Source organism: Lygodium microphyllum, chromosome 5 (genome assembly GCF_053477565.2).
Source record: "Lygodium microphyllum isolate KBCC chromosome 5, Lygodium_microphyllum_v1.1.10, whole genome shotgun sequence".
NCBI classification, from domain to species: Eukaryota; Viridiplantae; Streptophyta; class Polypodiopsida; order Schizaeales; family Lygodiaceae; genus Lygodium; species Lygodium microphyllum.
Genome location: NC_141139.1, coordinates 161,403,082 through 161,425,425, shown reverse-complemented (window position 1 = coordinate 161,425,425; position 22,344 = coordinate 161,403,082). Strand labels below are relative to the sequence as shown.

Below are 22,344 nucleotides of genomic sequence, written 5' to 3'. Positions count from 1 at the left end.
TCATTAGTTGAAATGGTAGCTAACTGAATAGAAATCTTCTTTTCTAGGGTGACTTTTCTACTAGCCCTACTATTTTAGAGATTGTTCTTGGTGCTTGGGAAAGAGAAGGATGTATGGTATATAAAAGTTATGTAATGTGACTTAAAAGAGTCAAGTTTAATACTAGCTTTCTATGTATGTTGTGCCCTTGATGTGTCCTAAGGACATGCAAAGTTAGATGAGGAGCGTATGAATTTAATGAAGGAATCAATTAATTATGGCCATTAGGCATTCCTAACTTAAGAACCAAGCTTTTGCCTTCCTTGCTTATTGCTAAAGGATTCACAAGACGGATCTAGTCGTTTGTTCTTAATTTTGTTTTTGATTGAGTTACATAGATTATGTTTTAATGAAGATAATGATGACGCTCTTAAGTATTCAGTAATTAACAATGTAGGAAAGCTATTGGAGGCTTACCCTTAAGGTTGTAACCATGATTGGAAGCAACCAAAAGGTCCTTCAATTTAGTCTCCTTTGGATATCTTCAATCATTGTTTACAAGTAATAATATGGGTCCCTACAAGCTCATCATAAATTTTCATCATTTGTAGACAATAGATTAAATCTTTGCAACATGCAACTAGATAGAATCTTATACTGAAAGAGTTAAGCAAGTCTAAAGCCTACTCTCGATACATAATTGTCAACCTAAAACTTGCGAGCCAAGGATTAGTTGTTGAGCTCGATGCATAAGGATGAGGTCATACTTTGCTTGTGAGATCTCGTAGTGTCTTTGGACTCCATGGTAGTTTGATGCTCTCACGGCATATCGAAAACTTATAGAGCAAGTTGTGAGATCCACTTCTGCTCGTTTCTTAATGGACTTGGCTCGGGAGTGTGAAGCGGTGATGAAGTGTTCAAAGTTATCTTGCCCTCCTGCTGTTCTTGCTTCTATGGAGAGCTTTCAAATCAAAGGCCTAGGTTTCTTCAAAGAGAACCTAGCTCAGATACCATATAAAAAAATGCCCTAACATAGAAACACAAATACAATTGTATGACGAAGCACAAATTGATAAACAAAACACAATTAGGACTAGAATAACTCAACAACAATGAGCACAATGAATAATCTAGAATGAATGACCGTTGAATGAATACTAAACCTCAAACTCCCATGTCTCGAGGATCAGGGTAAAGAGTACGAGCTGGAGAGAGTGTCATACTTCAACAGTTCTTGAAATGCAGCAAGGCAGCTTCTGAAGATGCCTGGTAGGAGCAAATGCAGTAGTGTAATAGCTAGATCAATGTCAAACAAGTAGAGGAGAGAGAAAATCAGTAAACGCAGATCTGGATGATGATGTGGCAGCCTGATAGAGTGCTGAAGCAGCAAAACACAAGTTTTCTGATGGACATGAGCTGCAAACAGCTGGCTCACAGCAGATAGAGTAAAAATGCAGCTAGCTGGGTGGTCACGTGCAATAGACAGGCTGCCAGAAGCAAACACAGATTTTGGGACTGGTTGACAGTAGGCAACAGCTGATGTTGCTGTAGACTGCAAAGGAGGGCTTGTAGACAAGCACCGAAGGTGGGAGATGATGATAAGCCACTCCAACTGAGATTTCCTCCACAAATGGGTTATGGACAGCAAAGCTACAGCACTTGCAAACTGCAAAAACGAGAATGAATTAGGTGGGAGGGCAAGCTATCCTCAATTATCATAACAAGCGCCCACCTAAGACTTACTTTACAGCTAGCTTCATATTTGATTGTTGACCGGGCTGCTTCTGGGAGTCCATTCATCTTCTGCTTGTAAAAGAAAGGGTACACAAAAACAAGTAACTGAATTGCTCAATAAAGGTATGGCTCATCCTAGTTTATCATTGCTTGCTGTGAGTTGGCACTATATCTTGTTTCTTGATTCTCATCATGGATTCCCATTCATGTGTACTTTTGTGCTTCATATATACAGGTTATGTACATTGTCTCTTTCGTTCTTCCACTTCATATTCCACTTCTCTTGTCTGTTCTCACTAGTCTACCATCAGCCTTTGAGAATGTGGTACTACCATCACCAAAATCCCACGCAGGTCACTTTGGTATTGTTAGAAATCTGGACACAGTTCTGTGCTTTTCTTCGATATAGCAAATGCAAACAGCAGTCACCCGAGACTGATTAGTTTACTGTTGACAAGATGTAGGGGCATGACTTCAAGTATGGCCTCTGGTCAAACAGTGCCTAGCTCCCAGTTTAGCACAATAAACCGTGGGCACAAAATTTCTGTAGCATCTCTGCCTAGATACTTCTGCTTCTTGTATGCTTCTAATGGCCAACATGAAAGGAATGGGCCATACTCTTGCGTTAGCCTGCCAGAGACGGTGCCACTTGCTTTTGTGCTCTTAAATCTTCTCTGTGCCCTTCAGCTTGCAACATCCGCATAGATGTTACTCATACAGACGTATGCTGCAGCATCACTTCCATCTAATAGCACTGTCTGTTCAAAAGCCAACTTTCCAAGCTTCATATCTCCCCACTTTTGGCAAGCACCCAACACAGTAAGCCATACTGTGATATTGTCAGAAAATGGCATATTCCTGATTATGGCCATTGCCTTGTCCAGGTGCCCTGCACGTGCATACAGATCAACCATGCAAGTATGGTGTTCTAAAGTTGGGATGATGCCATAGCTTGTGCACATAGTCTTAAAATGCATCTGTCCTTTATCGAGCAGACCTGCGTGACTGCATGTGTTTAGTACTATAGTGAATGTAACCAAATCTGGTTTTATACCCTCTCCTATCATCCTGGCAAATGAAGAAAAAACAAGTTCAGCATTACCAAGCAGGGAATACCCCGCAATCAGTGCATTCCATGATACAATATTTCGGACTGGAAGGTTGTCAAACACTTCCTGTGCTTCCATAAGCAGCCCACATTTGGCATACATATCTACCAATGAAGTGCCAACAACAAAATCTGTTTCTAGAAAGCCTTCTCTGGCAACCACTCTATGCAGTTTTTGCCCCTTTTCTGCAGCTCCTATAGTGCCACAGGCTTTCAAGATTGACGCAAAGGTAACTGCATCTGGAGCAAGGCCCTCAAAGTGCATCTGCTCAAAACAGTGAAGTGCTTGTTCACCATGCCCATGCTGGGCATATCCTGTGATTAGTGTATTCCATGATGTAATATTACGAGCTGGAAGCTTGTCAAACACTTCTTGTGCTTTTGCAAGCAGGCCACACTTTGCATACATACCTATCAATGCATTGCCAGCAACTTCATCTTTTCCCAACAACCCACTTTGGACAATTACAGCATGTAAATCTTGAACTTTTTCTGCAGCACCTACCCCGCTACAAGTTTTCAAGATGCAAACAAAGGTGACTGCATCAGGAGAAATACCATCAAGCTGCATCAAATCGAAGCATTTCAGTGCTTGTTCGTTATACCCATGTTCTGCGTATCCTGCTATTAGCGCATTCCATGAGACTACATTCCGAACTGGAAGCTTGTCCAACACTTCTTGTGCTTTTCCAAGCAAACCACATTTGGAATACATGTCTACCAATGCAGTGCCAATAACAGTATCATCTTCCAGCAGTCCCTTGGGAATCTCAGAATGTATTTTTTGGCCCTTCTTTGCATCTCTGATGCTGCCACAAGCTTTCAACGTGCAAATATAGGTGATTGAATCTGGACAGAAGCCCTCTACTCGCATCCTTTCGAAACAATCGATTGCTTGTTCACCATGCCCATGTTGGACATATCCTGCAATTAGCGCATTCCATGAGACTGCATTCTGAATCGGAAGCTTGCCAAGTACTTCCTGTGCTTGTACCAACAGACCACATTTAGCATACATATCTACAACTGCATTGCCAACAAATGTATCTCTTTCCAGCAACCCCTCCTTAACAATCTCAGCATGTATTTCTTGACCCTTGTCTGCGGCTCCTAAGATCCCACAGGCTTTTAAGATGCAAACATAGGTCACAGCATCAGGAGGGAGGCCCTCACATTTCATTTGCTCAAAACACTTCAATGCCTGTTCACCATGGCCATGTTCAGCATATCCTGCAATGAGGACATTATAGGAGACTGCATCCCGGATTGGAAGTGTGTCACATACTTCTTGAGCTTTTGCAAGCTGACCACATTTGGCATACATGTCAACCAATGCAGTGCCAACAGTGATATCTTTTTCTAACAACCCCTCTCTAATAATCTCAGTATGTACATCTTCGCCTTTGCCTGTGGCTCTGATGCTGCCACAGGCTTTCAAGACACAAACAAAGGTGACAGCGTTTGGAGAAAGACCCTCAGATCGCATTCGAGAAAAACATTCCAAGGCTTGCTCACCATGCCCATAGTCAGCATATCCTGCAATTAATGCACTCCAAGTGACTACATTTCGAGCAGGAAGCTTGTCAAACACTTCTTGTGCCTTTGCAAGCAAACCACATTTCACATACATGTCTACCAATGCAGTACCTACAGTAATATCGTTTTCCAAAGATCCTTCTCTGGCTATCTTGGCATGCACTTCTTGGCCCTTGGCTGCATCACCTATGGTGGCACAGGCCTTCAAGATGCAAGCAAAGGTGACTCCGTTTGGAGAGAGGCCCTCAAGTTGCATCTGTTCATAGCAGTCCAGAGCTTGCTTCTCGTGTCCATGTTGAATGTATCCTGAAATCAGTGCACTCCATGACACTACATTCCGGATTGGAAGCCTGTCAAATGCATCTTGTGCTTGTCCCATCAGACCACATTTAACATACATATCCACTAAGGCAGTGCCAACAACAATATCATTTCCTAGCAACCCCTCTCTCACAATGGCCGCATGTATTTCTCTGCCCTTTTCTGCAGCTCTTATGCTTCCACAGGCTTTCAAGATGCAAGTAAAGGTGATGACATCTGGAGACAGACCCTCACGTTGCATTTGTTTGAAACAGTCCAATGCTTGCTCTCCACAGTTGTGCTGCACATATCCTGCAATAAGCGCACTCCATGATACCACGTTATGGACTGGAAGATTATAAAACACTTCTTGTGCTTTTGCAAGCAGCCCACATTTGGCATATGTATCCACCAATGCAGTGCCAACCACAACATCTTGTTCCAACAACCCTGATTGCACAATCTGAGCATGTAATTCTTGGCATTTGTTTGTGGCTCTTAAACTGCCACATGCTTTTAAGATGCAAGTGTATGTGATTGCATCTGGTGAGTGGCCTTCCCGCTGCATGCATTCAAAACAAATAAGTGCCTGGTCCCAGTGTCCATGCTTCACATATCCCGCTATTAGCGCATTCCAAGCGATCACATTTCGAACTGGAAGCATATCACACATTTCTTGTGCTTTTGAAAGAGAACCACATTTGGCATACATACTAACTAGCATGTTCCCAACCAATTCATTACTCTCCAGCAATCCCATTCTAGCAACATCAGCATGTATCCTGCTGCCTCTGTCCAGGTCTTTTTGATTTGCGCAAGTCTTCAATAGGGCTACAAGAGTGTGTGGGTTGTGAATGTGCAGAACCTCCCGCTTGTTCTTTTGAGCTAAATAATGCACTACAGACTTCTGTTTTACATTTTTCCCGCTTGCAGACTCTTGTCCCTCTTGTTCATCATCATCATCATTATCTTCTTCTTTTGCTGCTGGTACCTTTGATACTTCAAGACACTGAGACTCTCTACCTCTTAGTTCTGCATTAAACCACCCTGAATTGTGCTCGCCTCCATTGATTAGTGTATGCTTGAACTTTGGCTTCTACACGCATTTGCATGCAACACAATACAAATGCACTATCATCAGTACGGCAGTCACAACGTTTACTGCCCAAATCCAATAATGCAAATAACCCTAAGCTATTGAACTTACTTTACTCTGTCGATCGTCATGCCATTGGGCTGGATTTTGGAACTGATGCTTCCATGAAGTCCTATTTTCTGCTGACTGTTGGTACTGATTGTGTTTTGATTCTTTCTCCTCTTTCTTTTCTGAAAGTAGAGAGTCGATGAGGGTGCGATCAGAAGAAGAAGAAGAAGAAGAAGAAGGCCATGCCGGCGACATAAGATTGCTGCCAGTCGAGCAATAATCATGCAGCAATGGAGGAGCAGAAGAGGGCATCATCATGCTCAATAGCACGATTGCTACGCATCTCATCACCGGCGCTACTCCTACTCATCTCGTCATTAAGCCCGCCGGCCCGTCGGCATCGATTAACTTTTGACAACGAAGTTATGAGAATTATATGGTTGAACAAATTGTATTGGTAACAAGGCTGTGTGAGTTTCAAGTTTAAGGCCCTAGGGGGCATCTCAAGGTTGGCCTGCCCGTATGGGGCATTGCATGGTACCTTAATCATAGGAAAAACGCATTATAAAAACGATTGATAGCCAACACCAATGGTGTCCTTGGCAAGGTGGTTTACATATAGCCAACACCAATGGTGTCCTTGGCAAGGTAGTTTACATGGATAAGCAGGATAGCCTTGGCAACTCATCCATCATGGTCCAATTCTCTTGTGAAATACAAAGTTGTGCTATTGTTCACTCTGTATCCAAGCCATCCAACCTTGAACTCCTCCCAAACGTATGTTGCAAGACAAGAAATCAATATAAAGCTTCAATTTCCTGCAACCATCATTCTTTAGCTCTAATTTATTATTTGCATTGACACGTAATACCATTGATGGGGGCCAAGTTACATGCCATAATATAGGCTCCCTTACCTTAGTGAGTATAGAATTAGGCTACACTTCACATGACACCACAATATCATTAGACCTCACTCCAAGGAAAGCATTTGGGCATAGCTTCACAACATGATTCAATTTCAAGGGGCTTGCTTTAATAAGATAAATAAGGCAAAATTTTGGAATCTACACCGAGGCAAAAAAAGTGATACATAATTACAAGGGCATGCAATCACATCTTTTGAAGAAGGATTGGTAATAGAGTCATGGTAAGTCTAGTCGGAAAGTTTAAGAAGTAAAGACAGAATACTTTGCCTTTTCAACCATCAAATAACACTTTCATATTTTAGGATAGAGTTTCGAAGTGATGATTAACTAAGATAAACATAAGCTCTAGATAGAAATCATCACGTCATATAATAATGATTGATTGCTTTACCAATTCGATTAGCAGTTTTTATGTTAATGAAAAATGTTTGATTTTCTAGTGAAAGAATATTTGTGCATTATTGATTTATGCATCATGCTTAAAGGAATCGTGTAACAAATCTTGTATAATTAATTAATTAAGGAAGTTGTTTGTACATTTTAAAATAGTGTGGTAGCACAATCTGTTTAGCTCATTCAAGATGCTGAGTGAGTAGGTGAAAAGCATGTGGATGGAGGTTCCAATCACCTTATCTCATGGATGAGTGGACTTGATCAACCACGTGACTATTCCACTTAAGACTCATAGGACATTTCGTAGATCTTAGAACTCAAGCTAATCCCATTTTAGGGAAACAATATATGGCTATGTTTATGGCAAACATGTTGATGCTTGCTCTCCTGCAGTTCACTCTCTATGAACCAACTATGGAATTAGTTCATCAAGATGACAGACCCTTTGATCCCAAGGATATAGTGTGAATCTAGGTGGACTTCATTAGGATTATGACTGTGCTTTCCCTATGAGGTAGAGCTCGATCCATTGTAATCGTTGTTGGATTTAGGGTAGGGTTGCATGGATGCACACACACAACTTGGAGAAGAAGAAACTTGAAAGAGCATAACTCAAAGTGTATTGAGAGGTATCACTAAAGAAGATTTACAAGACTTAGTATGCCCTAAAGTGAATAGGCGTATATAGAAGGCTAGAGGGGAAATCTCCTAAAGAGACAAAAAAGTATCCCAATGATCCCATGTGCATTCACAAATATCACTATTGAAATATAGTAACAAATCCCCCCTAGTAGTGATGTGGTGAACTAGAGCAGGCACTCATATATATGGAAGTGCCAAGTCTAGTGGAATAGCAATCTCCAACATCATGAAGGCTCAACTTCAAACTTGTCTCCTTAGGAGTAGTAATAAACTTGCAATTTTCAATTCCAAATTTCTACAATAATATCTGAACAAACTGGTTGGGCACAAAGCAATACCTCCCTCATACTACTTGAAGTGAATGCCTAATAATGATACAATCGGCTCAAATCTGACATATCAAATGTTGAATTTAATTTAGCTTGTAAATCAACAATGTGTGCATCATTAGGGCTAGAGCAGTATGTCATTGACACAACCCACAATGATTAGAGACACATCACCTTTACATCAGACATATAATGTACTCTCAGTTGTGCACTATTTTGGAAACCACATGCACGCAAATATGCATGCATTTTCTCATATCAAACCCGAGGTGCTTGTTTTAGATCATACAATGCCTTTTTCAACCTACACACTTTGATTTCCTACCCCTTCAGAACAAAACCTCAAGGGTGGAAAACATATACTTTCTCATGAAAATTGCCATTTAAAAAATGTAGTTTTAATCTATGACTGATATACATTCCAACCACTATGAGCTACATGTGAAAAATGTTATAAATCATTATTATACGAAAAGCGAAAGCAAAGGTCTCATCAAAGTCTATACCCTTTTCCCAAGCATAAACCTTTGCCAAAAAAGTCTAGCCTTATAGCGATCCACACTATCATCTAGTTTACACTTCAATTTGTAAACCCACTCGGTACCAATTTCCTTTTTGCAAGGAGGCAAGTCACATAAGAACCAAGTATCATTTTTGACAATAACATCATATTCAAATTGTAATAGAAGCCATCCAATTTTCTAAATTTTCTATATCTTCAAAAGACAAAGTTTATCCTCATTACACAGAACAAAAAAACATTTGATGGCCTTATCTCTAATTTCTTGCATTGATGCACTGGTACTAAAGTATAAGCCAATCAACCAAAAATAGACAAATGAAAAACAAATGGCTTTTTACCATATCAAGACTCATAAGAAGTGATAGAATGCAATGCCTTAGTGGAATACTTGTTAAGTACATAAATTGCATACAAAATAGTTCCAAGCTAGAAACTATGTGGTAAAGCTTGAATTTTGATTATGTATCATGCCATCTCCATGAGAGATTTATTCTTACTCCTAGATACACTCTTTTATTATTATGTATACAACATTTTACAATGATGTTTTATTCCCTCTCAATCAAAATGAAAAGTGCCCACTTTAAATCCTAACAAAAAATTAGCTATGCTTGCAACCTACTTGAAGCACAAAAACCATTGGAACTTAGCATTTTCAGACCACGTACTCATCTAACAGGATAATTTTAAGAAAGCACTAAAAGATGGATACTTTATAGAAGATGCAGGGTTAGTCTCACAAAGAGAACCTTCTTCGAGTGGGTTACAAATCCCAACAAAGTGTTGCTTATAATAGAGTTGCCTAGTGAATTTGAGCAAAGATATGCCCAGTTGGATGATACATTGCAATAACCTCTAGAATTTGAAAAGATTGAGTTTTTTATTCAATCAGTGAACTTTGTGTTCAGCTACATTCGGAGGATGAAACCATAGAGCAAGGATTAAAGTCAAACCGGAGATATATGAATGATATTGTGCCTATGATGGTGAAGCGACAAAAGAGAAGGGCAAAGATGCATTTAGGTGATATTCTTTCACCTATAAATAAGGCAACTGAGCAAATAGGTAAACAACCGATCACTACTATGACTATGTGAAGGATGATGTAATGGATGAGTTGGTGAAAAGGCATGCGAAACTTATAAGCTGAAATTTGTAAAATTGAAAGAGAAAACGCAGTCTATACAACCAAAAGTTTCAAAATGAATGTAAAGACTATGAAACATATAATGATTTTTTTGATAAAAATCTAGTTTTCTTTAAAAATGGAAAATTTCGTTGGTGTGAAATTGGATTGCCACTCAATCCAAACTTTGGAAAGGGTGGTATGTAGAAATTGGTAGATGAAATGAATGTTAATGATGCATATGCTACAGTAGAGGTTGCAACCTTTGGCTTGCAAATTGAAAATATTTCCAAGGGGTATTCTAGATGTGAGACTATAGTTGGCAAGAAAATGAAACCTTAGTCACATGCAATGCATATTACAGAGGAAGGAAAGATTTCTAAAGAGGAGTTGGATAAGACAACCAATTGTATTCGGGAAATAACAAGATGGAATGCTCTAGATTCTCTCTCTATATATGCATATCTTGCCAAAACCTACAATATTGAGATTATTGTAGAGGGAAGGAGAAAGAAAGATGATGGAAATAGAGGGACATCAAAGAGACTAGCAAAAGGGAGTGGCAGGCTTGAGTCTAATTAGTCTTCACATCATGTGACCCTTAGGCAACCTATAATGTTGGGGGTAAAGGCATCTGTGCCTAGCTGCCCATGTATTACTACACTGACAGTATTCACACATGCACACATTGCAGGTGCAGCGGCACCCATCATTATCACTTCATTCTTTATTTTTTCAATGACATTTGAATAACTGGTCACACATTGTGATTGTTGGAGTTCCTGCATCTTGAGTCTCTCGCTCTCTTGCTCCATCCACCATAGCTCACACCTCTCTTGCTTCCGCTTGCTCGTGTTTCTACTTGGACTTCTCCCTTCAACTAGTATTAGAGCCTTCTTCTCCGTGAGCTCGAGCTCAATCTGGCATTGCTTCACAGCTCTCATTCGAGTTACCTACAAAAGGGTTTCACCATTGGCAGTCATAGCTCCACCTCTTGAGGTTCATATTGAGCTCTCATCGCTCTAGGAATTCTCAAGATCTATTGGGGCTATCTCATGGCATTCTTGAGTCTACATTAAGCTTATTTCAGGGAGTACTTAGCTCTGTATTTAGGACTGGAAATAAAAAAATGGTTTTTCAATTGTGGCCATTTTCAAGCACTTGTGCTTGCTCAACCACTCCACGGCATTGGACAAAGTCTTTGAATTGTTTACCACTCCTCCCAGCATTGACTATTAACATTGAGCATTGGTTTTGTGTCATTGAGCTTCAGCTATTAACTATGCAAATAGGGGAGCACATTGTCATAAAATAGGGATAGCCATATCTTCAATGTTTGGAGCTCGTATATGCTTCCTGAGGTGCTCGTATACCTATGTTTTGTTGCCATATATATTGGGGGATCATATGCCATTGGTTTGAGATGCTATTGGACTGATTTGAGCACTCTTTTAGCTCAATTTTCTCATAGATATCTCTACTGTCATAACACGGCTGAATGCCATTTGTTTGGGAAATGTCATGCTCTTGGCTTATGTGATGCTCCCGGGATGCTCATTTGATGCTAGACACTCGGGGAATGTTTGGCCAATGTATTGGAATGCTTTTGGATTGATTTGAGCCCATATTTGGCTCAATTTTACTATCATTTTTATTGTTGTAATAAGCAAGGATGAAGGCTATTTTATCAGTGAAAGCATATGCCTGTTGCTTTTGATGCTTCCTGGCTACTTGGGATGATACATTGATGCCCATGGTTGATGCCACATGCTTGGCCATGCTCCTAGAATGCTTTTGGGTATTGATTGAGCTCACTTTTGCTCAGTCTTGAATGTCACTTTATTACTATACATATAGTGGGGACAACAAGCTTTTAATAGGAACATTCTATGCCTAATACTCTTTCATGCTATTTGAGCATTCTATCAGATGTATTGGTGCATGACATTGAAGCTCTGCTTGGTTATGCTATTGAATGCATTTGAGCCTTGACTTGAGCTTAGGACATTTAACATTGGTTGTTAGTTACTTCATTGGATGCTTCAAAGGTCTATGATGACCTTACGAGCTTGAAGATTTTATTGGGTCTTATGCTCCCGGCTATGCACTTGATGTATTTTGGATGCTTGGATGCCACTCACATGAGGATTTGAGCTTTGTTTGCTTGTCGGCATCTGACTTTTGTTCTAGTGGGAGTCACTTACTTGGCACTTGGATGCTACATTGAGCTTTGGATTTTATTTGCAGTTGAGCTTGAGCTACTTCAACTTCTACTCGCATACTCTAGGTTGTTTTGTATTAGTGATTGCCCCTGTTTGGCATTGATTTCTTACTATTGTACCTCATTTTCAGCATGCTGTAATTGCAAATTGTTGTATTATCTATGAGAGAAATCCCCTCCATTTGATGCTATTTTGGTCATAGTTTGTGGACAGCATTTAGTCCTCTTGTTTTCAGCTTGTTTTGGCAATGGTTTTAGGGCTATTTGCATGTATTACAACAACCTATTTGGTCTGTAGTACTGTAGATCAAGACATATGGGATGACTGGGTCCACGAGATTAGGTTGTCCCTCAGTAAGCATGTTTATTATAATGTTGTTCACATATGGGCAATCTACATGGAATCTTTGGGAGAAAATTTTTAATCTCTATGATAAGCAGAGCCGTGCTTATTAGATGTATTGGCTAAAGCAGCTTACGGACCTTCGTATGAAGGAAGGTACCAGTGTTTCTCAACATTTGAGTGAGTTTCATGCTATCATTCCAGCTGTCACATCGTAGGATATTGACTTTAAGGACAATCTTCCACCATTGTTCTTGTTGGTCACACAACTTGAGTCTTGGGACACATTCTATACTGCTATGTGTGCTAATATGCCCGGGAATGGGCTGAAATTATCTAATGGAGAGGGTGTACTCCAGTGAGACAGAGGAGATAAATAGGAAAAGTGTGGATGGTTCTCGTATTTCTCATACTTTGACTGTTTGGGGTCACCATGATGGTAAGAGCGGGAATGACTGCCATGGTAGAGACTCCTAGAAGTCTAATTCTAAGTCATGTGGATAGTCTCGTAGTAATTCCCATGGACACAAGTCTGATTTGAGATGCCATTATTGTGGAAAAGCTAGACATATCATGCTGCAATTCCATAAAATGCATGATGACAAGCATAAGGCAAAGGGCAAAGGGAAAGCAAATGATAAGTCTGATGATTGTAACATTGTCCCCCTGCTAAGTCCAAAATTAAGATTGAAGAGATCAATGCAGTGCATCTACCTGACTATGGTGATGATTACATAGGTGCAGCTTCTTCTTTGGATGAGTCGTCTGGTTTTACTTGGTGTTAGTTTATGGATTCAGGGGCTTCCTTTCATGTGACCCCTCATAAAGAGTGGTTCCACTCCTATCGCAATATTACTGGATCTGTCCGTTTGGGGAATGAATTGGCATTGTAGATAGTTAGCATTGGTGATATACAACTATAACTTGGTTCAGGAAATATGTTTACTTTGCATAATGTTCGACATGTAGTACCGGCTCTCACGAAGAGTCTTATCTCTATTGGCACACTGGATGATCAGGGTTACTTTGTTTTCTTTGGGGATTCTTCTTGGAAGATCACCCATGGGAATCTTGTTCTGGCATGTAGTGCCAAGTCTAGCACTTTATATCCCTTGGTTGTATCTGGATCCATAGATCATGTTTTGTTTGTGTCTTAGTTCCATATGTATCTCTGATGGGAGCTACGCTTGATCCCCAAGACCCACGGACCTCTTATTCTTTCAAGCATTTCAAGCCGAGCACTAATTGCTACCTCTCACATAGCCGACACGCTATCCCTCTCTACGAATGTAGTGAGCTTACCTCGATGCCCAATTGAGTACCCTTCTCCCTCGTACACACTGGTAGCTTCACGATTCGTGATGTGAGCTCAAGCATCCTCAAGCCTCCACCTCCAAGATCCATCCTCCATAGCCACGCGCAAGAGAAGAGAAGAGAAGAGAAGAGAAGAAGAAGAGAGAAGATAATGGAGAGCTTCTTCTCCAAGATCCCTCACCCTCACACACTCACTCCCCCACACTCTCACACTTCCTCTCGCAAGCATACACAAGTAAGCAAGAAGGAGAGAAGAAGGGAGGAAGAAGAGTCCACTGTAGCCACACACCAAGAATGAGCTTCTCGTTCACTTTTTGAGTTTATATACAAAACCCTTATCCCTTTGGATACCCATCCCCTTTTTTACATGACTGGCCATTGTGACAAGGTCCTCTTTTCCCATTCCCTTCTAGTTGCCCTTTCTCTTTACCTACGCTCGCCTACCCTTTACAATTTGCACAGGAGGAAGCCTAGCGCTCTTTTACAAAATTTTTATGGGTGCCTTGCATTTAAAAATGTGCTTTTGCCTTTACCTTTGCTTTTGAGGCCACCCTTGCACTTTTGGTTGTTTTCCTTCCTACTTCTTCCTTTGTGTCCGCATTTGGAGTTTTCTTGGACTTCTTTTTCTTTGTCTTGAACTGGGTTAACATTACCCCCTCCTAGACGAATGCCAATCCCATGGCACTTGTGTGTTTGTGTTGATGAGAGCTCGGTGATCTGAAGGGTGGTTGGTGAGTTGATGATGATGGGGCCTCACGGGGATTAGTCGGTGGAGAGAAGCTGATCAAAATGTTGAGGTGGTGGAGGCCGAGAATGGTTGGTGTGAATGATGCTTGTACTTGAAAAGAAAAGAAGTGCACTACCTAGGGGGAGTGTTTACCTTGTTGTGTGGTGCATTGTGCTTGTGCTAGTGGAACTATGAGCTGGGTCGAAGCCTGCAGTGTTGTCCCACACTTGAGGACCCAGTTAGTGCATTGTTGTAGGTGCGGTGTGTAGCTTAGAGAGGCATGTCTGGAAGTCCTACCCTTGAGGTACCCTAAGAGTGAAGTGGGGGATGGGGCTAGGTAAAAAAATCCTAGGTGCAGTGACTGTGGCACTCGAATGATTTTAGGAATTTAGTCTTTTCCTTTTCTTTCTTTTTTTCTTTTCTTAAAAAAAAAAGATAAACATAATCGACATCATAGATACAGGGGTGCTCTTAGGTTGTACACCTTGGTCCTCTTCTGATGATGCATCACGGGGTGGCCTAAGGGATTTGCTAAAAAAAGGCATAGCTTTGCATGTAGCTCTTGAGATTAGCCCTAACATTTAGAGGTGTGGTTGATAAAAAGGGGTGTCCACACCTCGTAAATCGGCTATCGTTCATGTCTTTGAGTACCTTCATACAAAAAGAGGGTAACAACGTAGCCCTCAACAGGCCATGGCACAACTATCTATTCATAGGTTGAGATAAAAAAAGAGTGGAGGGACGTGGGCCTGCTTGGCATGACTGGCTTTTACATTAGTAGAAACCTAATAGTCCTAAGATAATTACAAGTTGTGATGAAAGCGGGGTCTGGACAGGATGAGATATCCTTGAGGAAGCTTGTGATTGACGAACGGATGTCTCCTGCCTTGAAAGTTAGGCACTCCTTGGGATTCTCTGCATTGGCATTGTAGATCTTGGTAAAGTCATACCTACCATGCTCCTCCCTATTGTAATCCACTCGGTGCCTGCAAGGGTTGGATGCAGATAGGATTATTCCTTTCTTCTGGGAGTGTGTCGCAGAATGCCATCCATGCATAAAGGTTTGTATCCCATATCCTTCTTCACCACTTGGGCTGTGCTTCGTAGCCTTGCACCATCTTGGGAATCTGGTACACCTTGTCCTGCCACTAGTCTAGGACCTCCCGCCTCCATTGAGTGATAACTATGCTCTACTCCCTCAACCCATCGATTCACCAAGTTTTTGGCCATTTGAATTATATTTTCCACCACTTCCACTGGTAGGACTCGGTCCAAGGCCTGTGGGTAGAGGAATGATAGCTTGAAGGGCCAGGTTTTGAGTTCTCCTTGCTCCCAAATAATCAATTCCTAGGGCCAGTTGACCGGATAACAATCCTCACATTGTGGCACGAGCTCCCCAGGAAACTGTTGGGATTGCAATCTAGCTCTTTGATGCGCTTGCTCCACCAATTTCCATCTTATTCTCATAACTGCAATGATGGGCTCGAGTACTTGGCTGCCTTCAGGATCTTCTAGAGGCACATTTGGCAGTGGTGGGCTAAGCTCTCGTGCATGTTGCTCTTCTTCCAGCTTTCCTGCTCTTTGGCAGTTGCTCTTGTGGGGTCAGAGCTAGGGGTGGATGTGGCTGCTCATGCTCTTCAAAACCTAGCTCATTTAGCTCATCAATGGTTGGAGAGGCCAGCTTGCCTACTGGCATTATTCTTTTCTCGTTAGGCGAGTGCCAGTTGGAAGAGCACGCTCTTGCAAGCCATACTTTAGGGCTCTAGTGGTCATCTCTAACTTCCTTCTCATCCTCTCCACAGAATCCTCATTGTCCAGTTGCATTACATGGAGCATTGTGCTTAATAAGGCTTGTCGTTGTGCATTTGAACTTGCTTCTGAGGCTTCAGTTTTGGCCTCTGCCACACCTAGTTGCATTCTACTATGGCCAAGCACTCGGCAAGTCCTTGCACCCATTAGAAGTTGTGCTCTTCCCAGTGTTTGGCTCTCTCTTCCAATTCATTCTTGCCCTTCATGCTTTGAGACAACGTCATTTTACCACCTGTTGTTGTTCATTTCATACTTCCAACATGTATGTTTTTTCATTGTTTTGGTGGTTATGCTCCTTAATTATCTTTTGAGGCTTGTTGCACCATGGTGAGTTGCATGAAAGTTTCTGAAAACCTTTTAGACAGATCTTCATTGTTTTGCACATGGGCTTCTTGCTTTCCTTCATGCCACTATCTTTCGGATTCAGCCATGGTTTTTATCTCTTCCACCTATCTCCTTGCAGCTCTTCATATAGCCGTGCCAGCTCCTCAATGCATTGTTGCATCCTCACTAGGTCTTGTGTCTCTTCACGAAATTTTGCTTACCAACTTGCTTCTGCCTCTTCCTTAGCTTTGAGCCACTCTTTTAGCTCTCGAATTTGTCATTGATGCTTTGCTACCTGGCAAGTTTCTTGCAACTTGAGTGTTGCTGAGGCTTCTCTTTCAATCTCTAGCTCGGCTACTACCACTCTCTTCTCTTCCTTGGCCTTTTCTAGCTATGCTAGAAGCTCTTTGATATACTCATCATATGTTGTGGTTGTGGGTGTCATGGGAGCTGTTGTAGTTGTAGAGGCCTCTAGCTTTTGCCTCTTGGGATCTTGCCTCATCGACTACAGTTGGTCTTTAGCTCTTGTGGTGGGGATCCCTGCTCTCCCAAATATGGAGTTATCTCTTGCATCTTTGTTACCAAAAATTGCATCATGGACATTAACTTGCTAGTGTCCATGGCATCTGCAGTGTCTTGGGCAGTCGAGGTGGTCGTGGCGTGGGATGTGAAGATTGATGGGAGGGGCTGCATTGGGGCCTTGCCCTTACCCGCAATCTCGATACTATTGGGATTTCTTCAATGTTTGAGGCCTTGGCGCTACTACTTGGCTCTCCTTCCCTTTGGGGGCTCATTGTGGCTAGCTCTTCTATGCCAAAAGTCTCCTCCATTGACCTGTGCATGGCCTTGGCCATGTCTTCATCTTCCTTTCTCCTCAACTCTTTCACTTCTTCCTCTGCTTTTCTTTTTCTCTCTTCAGCCCTTCTCAACTCCTCTTCCACTCTCTTCAACTTAGTTGCTTCCTTCTCCATTCTCTCCTCTTTGATCCTCTTGGATTCTCTTTGGGCCCTCTTCAGCTCGGCCCATTCCTCCTTGGTCATTCTTTCTTTTATTTCCTTATGTGGCTTCAATGGTGTTTTCTTATTTGGTGCCGTGGGCAAACTGTCTCTTGCTCTTCCCTATCACTTATAGTCCTCTCACTAGACTGCTCCTGCTCGGGGTGTGGCAATCAGTCAGGGGTCTCCCCTACTTCCTCTTCACCTCCTTCTACATCCTTTAGGGGCCTCTTGGATGATGGTCGTCAGTACTCCATCAAACTTGATGGTGGATGCCTTGGAGGGAGGACTTTTTCCTAACTAACCTTGCTGTGGAGGCCAGGGACTCCCCACTTGTTGTTCCTGCGCCTACTGGTGGCCAAGGCTTTTGTTGAGTTTTTGATGGTCTTGTGCACGAAGGTGTTCCAATCCACCTCGTCTAGGGATCTAGCTGCAATGCTTTCCAACAATGGTATCCCGATTCTGTTCATAAGGGCATTGCATCTTTGATTGAGAAGAGGGCATGAACCATCTTTGCCTACATTTTAATTTCAGGGTTTGGGATATCCACTAAGCTTATCCCATCAACATGTGCACAATAGCCTTGCTCACCCCCAGCATGTTATACACATCCCTCCTTTGGGTGTTTCTCAGTCCTGTTGCCTAAACCCAAGGCCTTCTCCACCATCGCAGGGCTCAACTCCACCTCTACTTGGCAGGCTTCTCCTCCTCTTCTCACTGTCACCATGCCATAGTTTCTTTCAGTATCGAAGCTCCTCAAAAATTTTGTGCACTTGTTGTAATTGATAGCCTACTCGACCTTCTTTACATGCTTCTATAGACTGCACTGGTCCACGAGTTGTTTTACGGCTAGCTCCTCTATGATGGCATCTTCTAGGGTATGCTTGAATGTGAACTGGCTAAAACCCCTCATTTCTAGGTTTAAGGTATGCTTGAATGTGAACTGGCTAAAACCCCCCATTTCTATCGTCAAGCCGTACTTTGCTTGCTCTTCCTCTGTGAATGGGAGCTTGCCACCTTTATCTTGCCCTGCCATTTTAGGTTCTTATCATATATCATAGCTCACCATTATTTTCTTGAGTAAACTTCCATAAGGAGGTAGATAAGCATACATGAAAGCTCTTAAGAATGTGAAATGCTTAAGTATAGAGTAAAATTTCAGTTTCAAGCAATCCACATGCTTCAAAAATATCCATGATAAATTTTCCCGCATTCGGGCCTTGCCCTTGCCCGCAACCCCAATACTATTGGGATTTCTTCAACGTTTGAGGCCTTGGCGCTGCTACTTGGCTCTTCTTCCATCCTGGGGCTCATTGTGGCTAGCTCTTCTATGTCAAAAGTCTCCTCCATTGACCTGTGCATGGCCTTGGTCATGTCTTCATCTTCCTTTCTCCTTAACTCTTTCACCTCTTCCTTTGCTTTTCTTTTTCTCTCTTCAACCCTTCTCAACTCCTCTTCCACTCTCTTCAACTCAGCTGCTTCCTTCTCCCTTCTCTCCTCTTTGATCCTCTTGGACTCTCTTTGGGCCCTCTTCAGCTCAGCCCATTCCTCCTTGGTCATTCTTTCTTTTATTTCCTTATGTGGCTTAAATGGGGTTTTCTTATTTGGTGCCATGGGCAAACTGTCTCTTGCTCTTCCCTATCACTCATAGTCCTCTCACTGGACTGCTCCTGCTCGGGGTGTGGCAATTGGTTAGGGGTCTCCCCTACTTCCTCTTCACCTCCTTCTACATCCTTTAGGGGACTCTTGGATGATGGTCATTAGTACTCCATCGAACTTGATGGTGGATGCCTTGGAGGGAGGACTTTTTCCTAACTAACCTTGTTGTGGAGGCCGGGGACTCCCCACTTGCTATTGTTGCGCCTATTGGTGGCCAAGGCTTTTGCTAAGTTTTTGATGGTCTTGTGCACAAAGGTGTTCCAATCCACCTCATCTGGGGATCTAACTGCAATGCTTTCCAACAATGGTACCCCAATTTTGTTCATAAGGGCATTGTATCTTTGATTGAGAAGAGGGCATGAACCATCTTTGCCTACATGTTAATTTTAGGGTTTGGGATATCCGCTAAGCTTATCCCATCAACTGTGTGCATGATAGCCTTGCTCACCCCTAGCATGTTATACACATCCCTCCTTGGGTGTTTCTCAAGCCTATTTCCTAAACCCAGGGCCTTCTCCACCATTGCAGGGCTCAACTCCACCTCTACTTGGCGGGCTTCTTCTCCTCTTCTTACTGTCACCGCGCCATAGTTTCTTCCAGTATCGAAGCTCCTAAAAAATTTTGCACACTTGTTGTAATTGATAGCCTACCCGACCTTCTCTACATACTTCTATAGACTGCACTGGTCCGCGAGTTATTTTATGGCTAGCTCCTCTATGATGGCATCTTCTAGGGTATGCTTGAATGTGAACTGGCTGAAACCCCTCGTTTTTAGGTTTAGGGTATGCTTGAATGTGAATTGGCTGAAACCCCTCATTTCTAGGTTTAGGGTATGCTTGAATGTGAATTGGCTAAAACCCCCCATTTCTACCATCAAGCCGTACTTTTCTTGCTCTTCCTCCGTGAATGGGAGCTTGCCACCTTTATCTTGCCTTGCCATTTTAGGTTCTTGTCATATATCATAGCTCACCATTAGTTTTCTTGAGTCAACTTCCACAAGGAGGTAGATAAGCATACATGAAAGCTCTTAAGAATGTGAAATGCTTAACTATAGAGTAAAATTTTAGCTTCAAGCAATCCACATGATTCAAAAATATCCATGATAAATTTTTCCACATTTTGAGTCTTGTCATTTAAACATTGATTGATGTTTAAGACATGTTTGCTTTCTTATTTTCTAGTTTTCCTTTTATGCTTGTTTCCTTTCCACCTTACCCCCTCCCTCCCCATGAATGATTTGAATCCTTCCTAGGATTGGAGAGCAAAGGGTTAAGGGTGTTTAAGCGCACGTGGGTGGGACATTATCTTGCAGAAGCTAAGCATAGAATTGTGGGTTATACTCCAACTGAGCATGACAGTCCATAATGTGAGGTCTAATGCCTATGTGTGTGACATAGGTGAGGACATCGGTGATAAGATCACCAGAGTCGATCCTACTAGCAATGTGTAGCTCTTCTTGTAAGGAATTGATCTAGGTAAGGGTGGTTCATGACATGATCTTCCAATGATCAATTGCGAGTGATGGCCAATACCCTAAAAGAGGTAGGAGCTACGTAAGTTGGATCATAGTCAGAGGTCTTAATTGCATGTCGCTGCTCAGCATTGGTCATGATTTGGTAGCCTTCTTATTCTCACAGGAGTCAGAGAGCATACCACTTGCATAAGAAGGATGAGTCATTATTGGCTAGCTTGTGAAGTTCTTGGCTTGTAGCACTAACTTTGCTCTTGCTCTAGGAGGTGATCAGTAGTTGTGTAAGGGCTTGGTATCGAGATATCTCATCATTGGCGATCAGTTCCTTCGTGAACATAGGGGTTTTACTGTCACGAATTTGTATTCCTCCCAGGTGCATGGCAAGGATAGGACATCCTGACTCTAAGGATGCATCAAGTAGACCTAGGTCTAAGTGCTCATAGCTCTTAGCAAGTAGGGTGAAAGTGGCATCCAACTGCTTGACGTAGGTGACATGTCGTCTCCTGTGTTTTTAGCTAGGTCTTTAGCCAATGTGAGGATTGATCATCTTTCATAGGATGGCTTAAGACCTGCTGGTGGGTAGGGTTGAAATGAGGTAGACAAGGGAACTTCTAGTGGCCGAGGTGGGTCTTTAGGAATAATGGCATCCTTAGGGACCATGGGTTGGGCTTGTAGCTTAGAGGATGTGCTACACTCAACTTGAGAAGTAGCTGGGTCATTAGGCTCCTTGGGGGTGGTCGAGTCAATGGGAGTCGGCTCCAGTTTTGGTCGATGGACTTGCTGTAGTGTTGGCGGCTTAGTGATCTTGGGATCTATGGGTTTAGTAGCTCTGGGCTTTGCAGGCTTGGGTATGAGGGTCTCTTAGGGCCTTGCTTCCTTAACTGTTGTTTCATCTTGTGTAGATGAGTTTGAGGGTGGCACTTGAGAAGTGCCCTTGACAATTTTGGCTTTAGGCACCCCTATCTAGGCATTGCCCTCGTAATAGCCCTACACTTGCAAAACAAAGTTTTGGGAACCCATGCAGGGCTTGACCATTTGTCTTTGCCAGTAGTATTGCCTATTCTACGGCCTCCTAGCCTTGGGTGTGAGTTTCTAGCGTTGTGAGGCCGTGTGTGACTGCTTCTAGGAGGCGGGCCTTTGTGCTTAGGCACCCATTTGAGGGGAGGCTGTTTGGTCTTTGTTATGTTCTTAGTGGTTTATTGCTATTTTGTCTCAGCGGGGTGTGCTGAATCACTACCCCCTCCTTAGATGTGGCCGTGGGTTTCTTTATTGGTGGCTTAGTAGTCTTGGGTTGAGCTGCATAGCCCTTGTTGCAAGTTGTTACTATGCATACATTACCAATGGCGAGGCCAATGCATTGCGACTCATAGTCCACATTGTAATGGGCTTGCTTCTTAAAGGTGCGCCCTAGTAGCGATTCCTTACCTGCATCTTTTGTGTTTGGTAGCACATAGAAAATGATGGGCATGGTTGCAAACTCGATAGAGCCTACCACTTTGCACTTTCCCAAGAGTGCATATGATTTACCCCCACATGAGTTGAGTTTTGCATTTATGGGTTGGAGTTGCGGTCGACCGATGAGGGTCCAATGTTCATGGGTCAAGACGTTGAAGTTAGCTCCCTCATCAAAATCAAAGCATCGAAGGTGTGGGTTTGTTGGGCAGTGACCATTATGCGCAGGTAAGCCGGTGCTACTGCTTCCTCATCTTCATCTTCAATGTCGTTGAAGGTGGCAAAGC

At 42.4% G+C, this 22,344-nt stretch overlaps 2 protein-coding genes across 2 annotated transcripts; both read right to left on the bottom strand.

The window, feature by feature from the left end:
* Positions 1 to 1,165: 1,165 nt before the first annotated feature.
* On the bottom strand, positions 1,166 to 1,860 carry LOC148036612 (uncharacterized). The gene is made up of 2 exons (XM_087678610.1): positions 1,723 to 1,860; positions 1,166 to 1,645 (listed from the first exon to the last, which is right to left on the bottom strand). The coding sequence occupies exons 1-2, from the start codon at positions 1,777 to 1,779 to the stop codon at positions 1,166 to 1,168; spliced, it is 537 nt and encodes a 178-aa protein (XP_087534736.1). The 5' UTR covers positions 1,780 to 1,860.
* LOC148036611 (pentatricopeptide repeat-containing protein At5g27110-like) lies at positions 1,252 to 6,252 on the bottom strand. Its single transcript, XM_087678609.1, has 2 exons — positions 5,865 to 6,252; positions 1,252 to 5,753 (listed from the first exon to the last, which is right to left on the bottom strand). The coding sequence occupies exons 1-2, from the start codon at positions 6,147 to 6,149 to the stop codon at positions 2,397 to 2,399; spliced, it is 3,642 nt and encodes a 1,213-aa protein (XP_087534735.1). The 5' UTR covers positions 6,150 to 6,252; the 3' UTR covers positions 1,252 to 2,396.
* Positions 6,253 to 22,344: the final 16,092 nt, after the last annotated feature.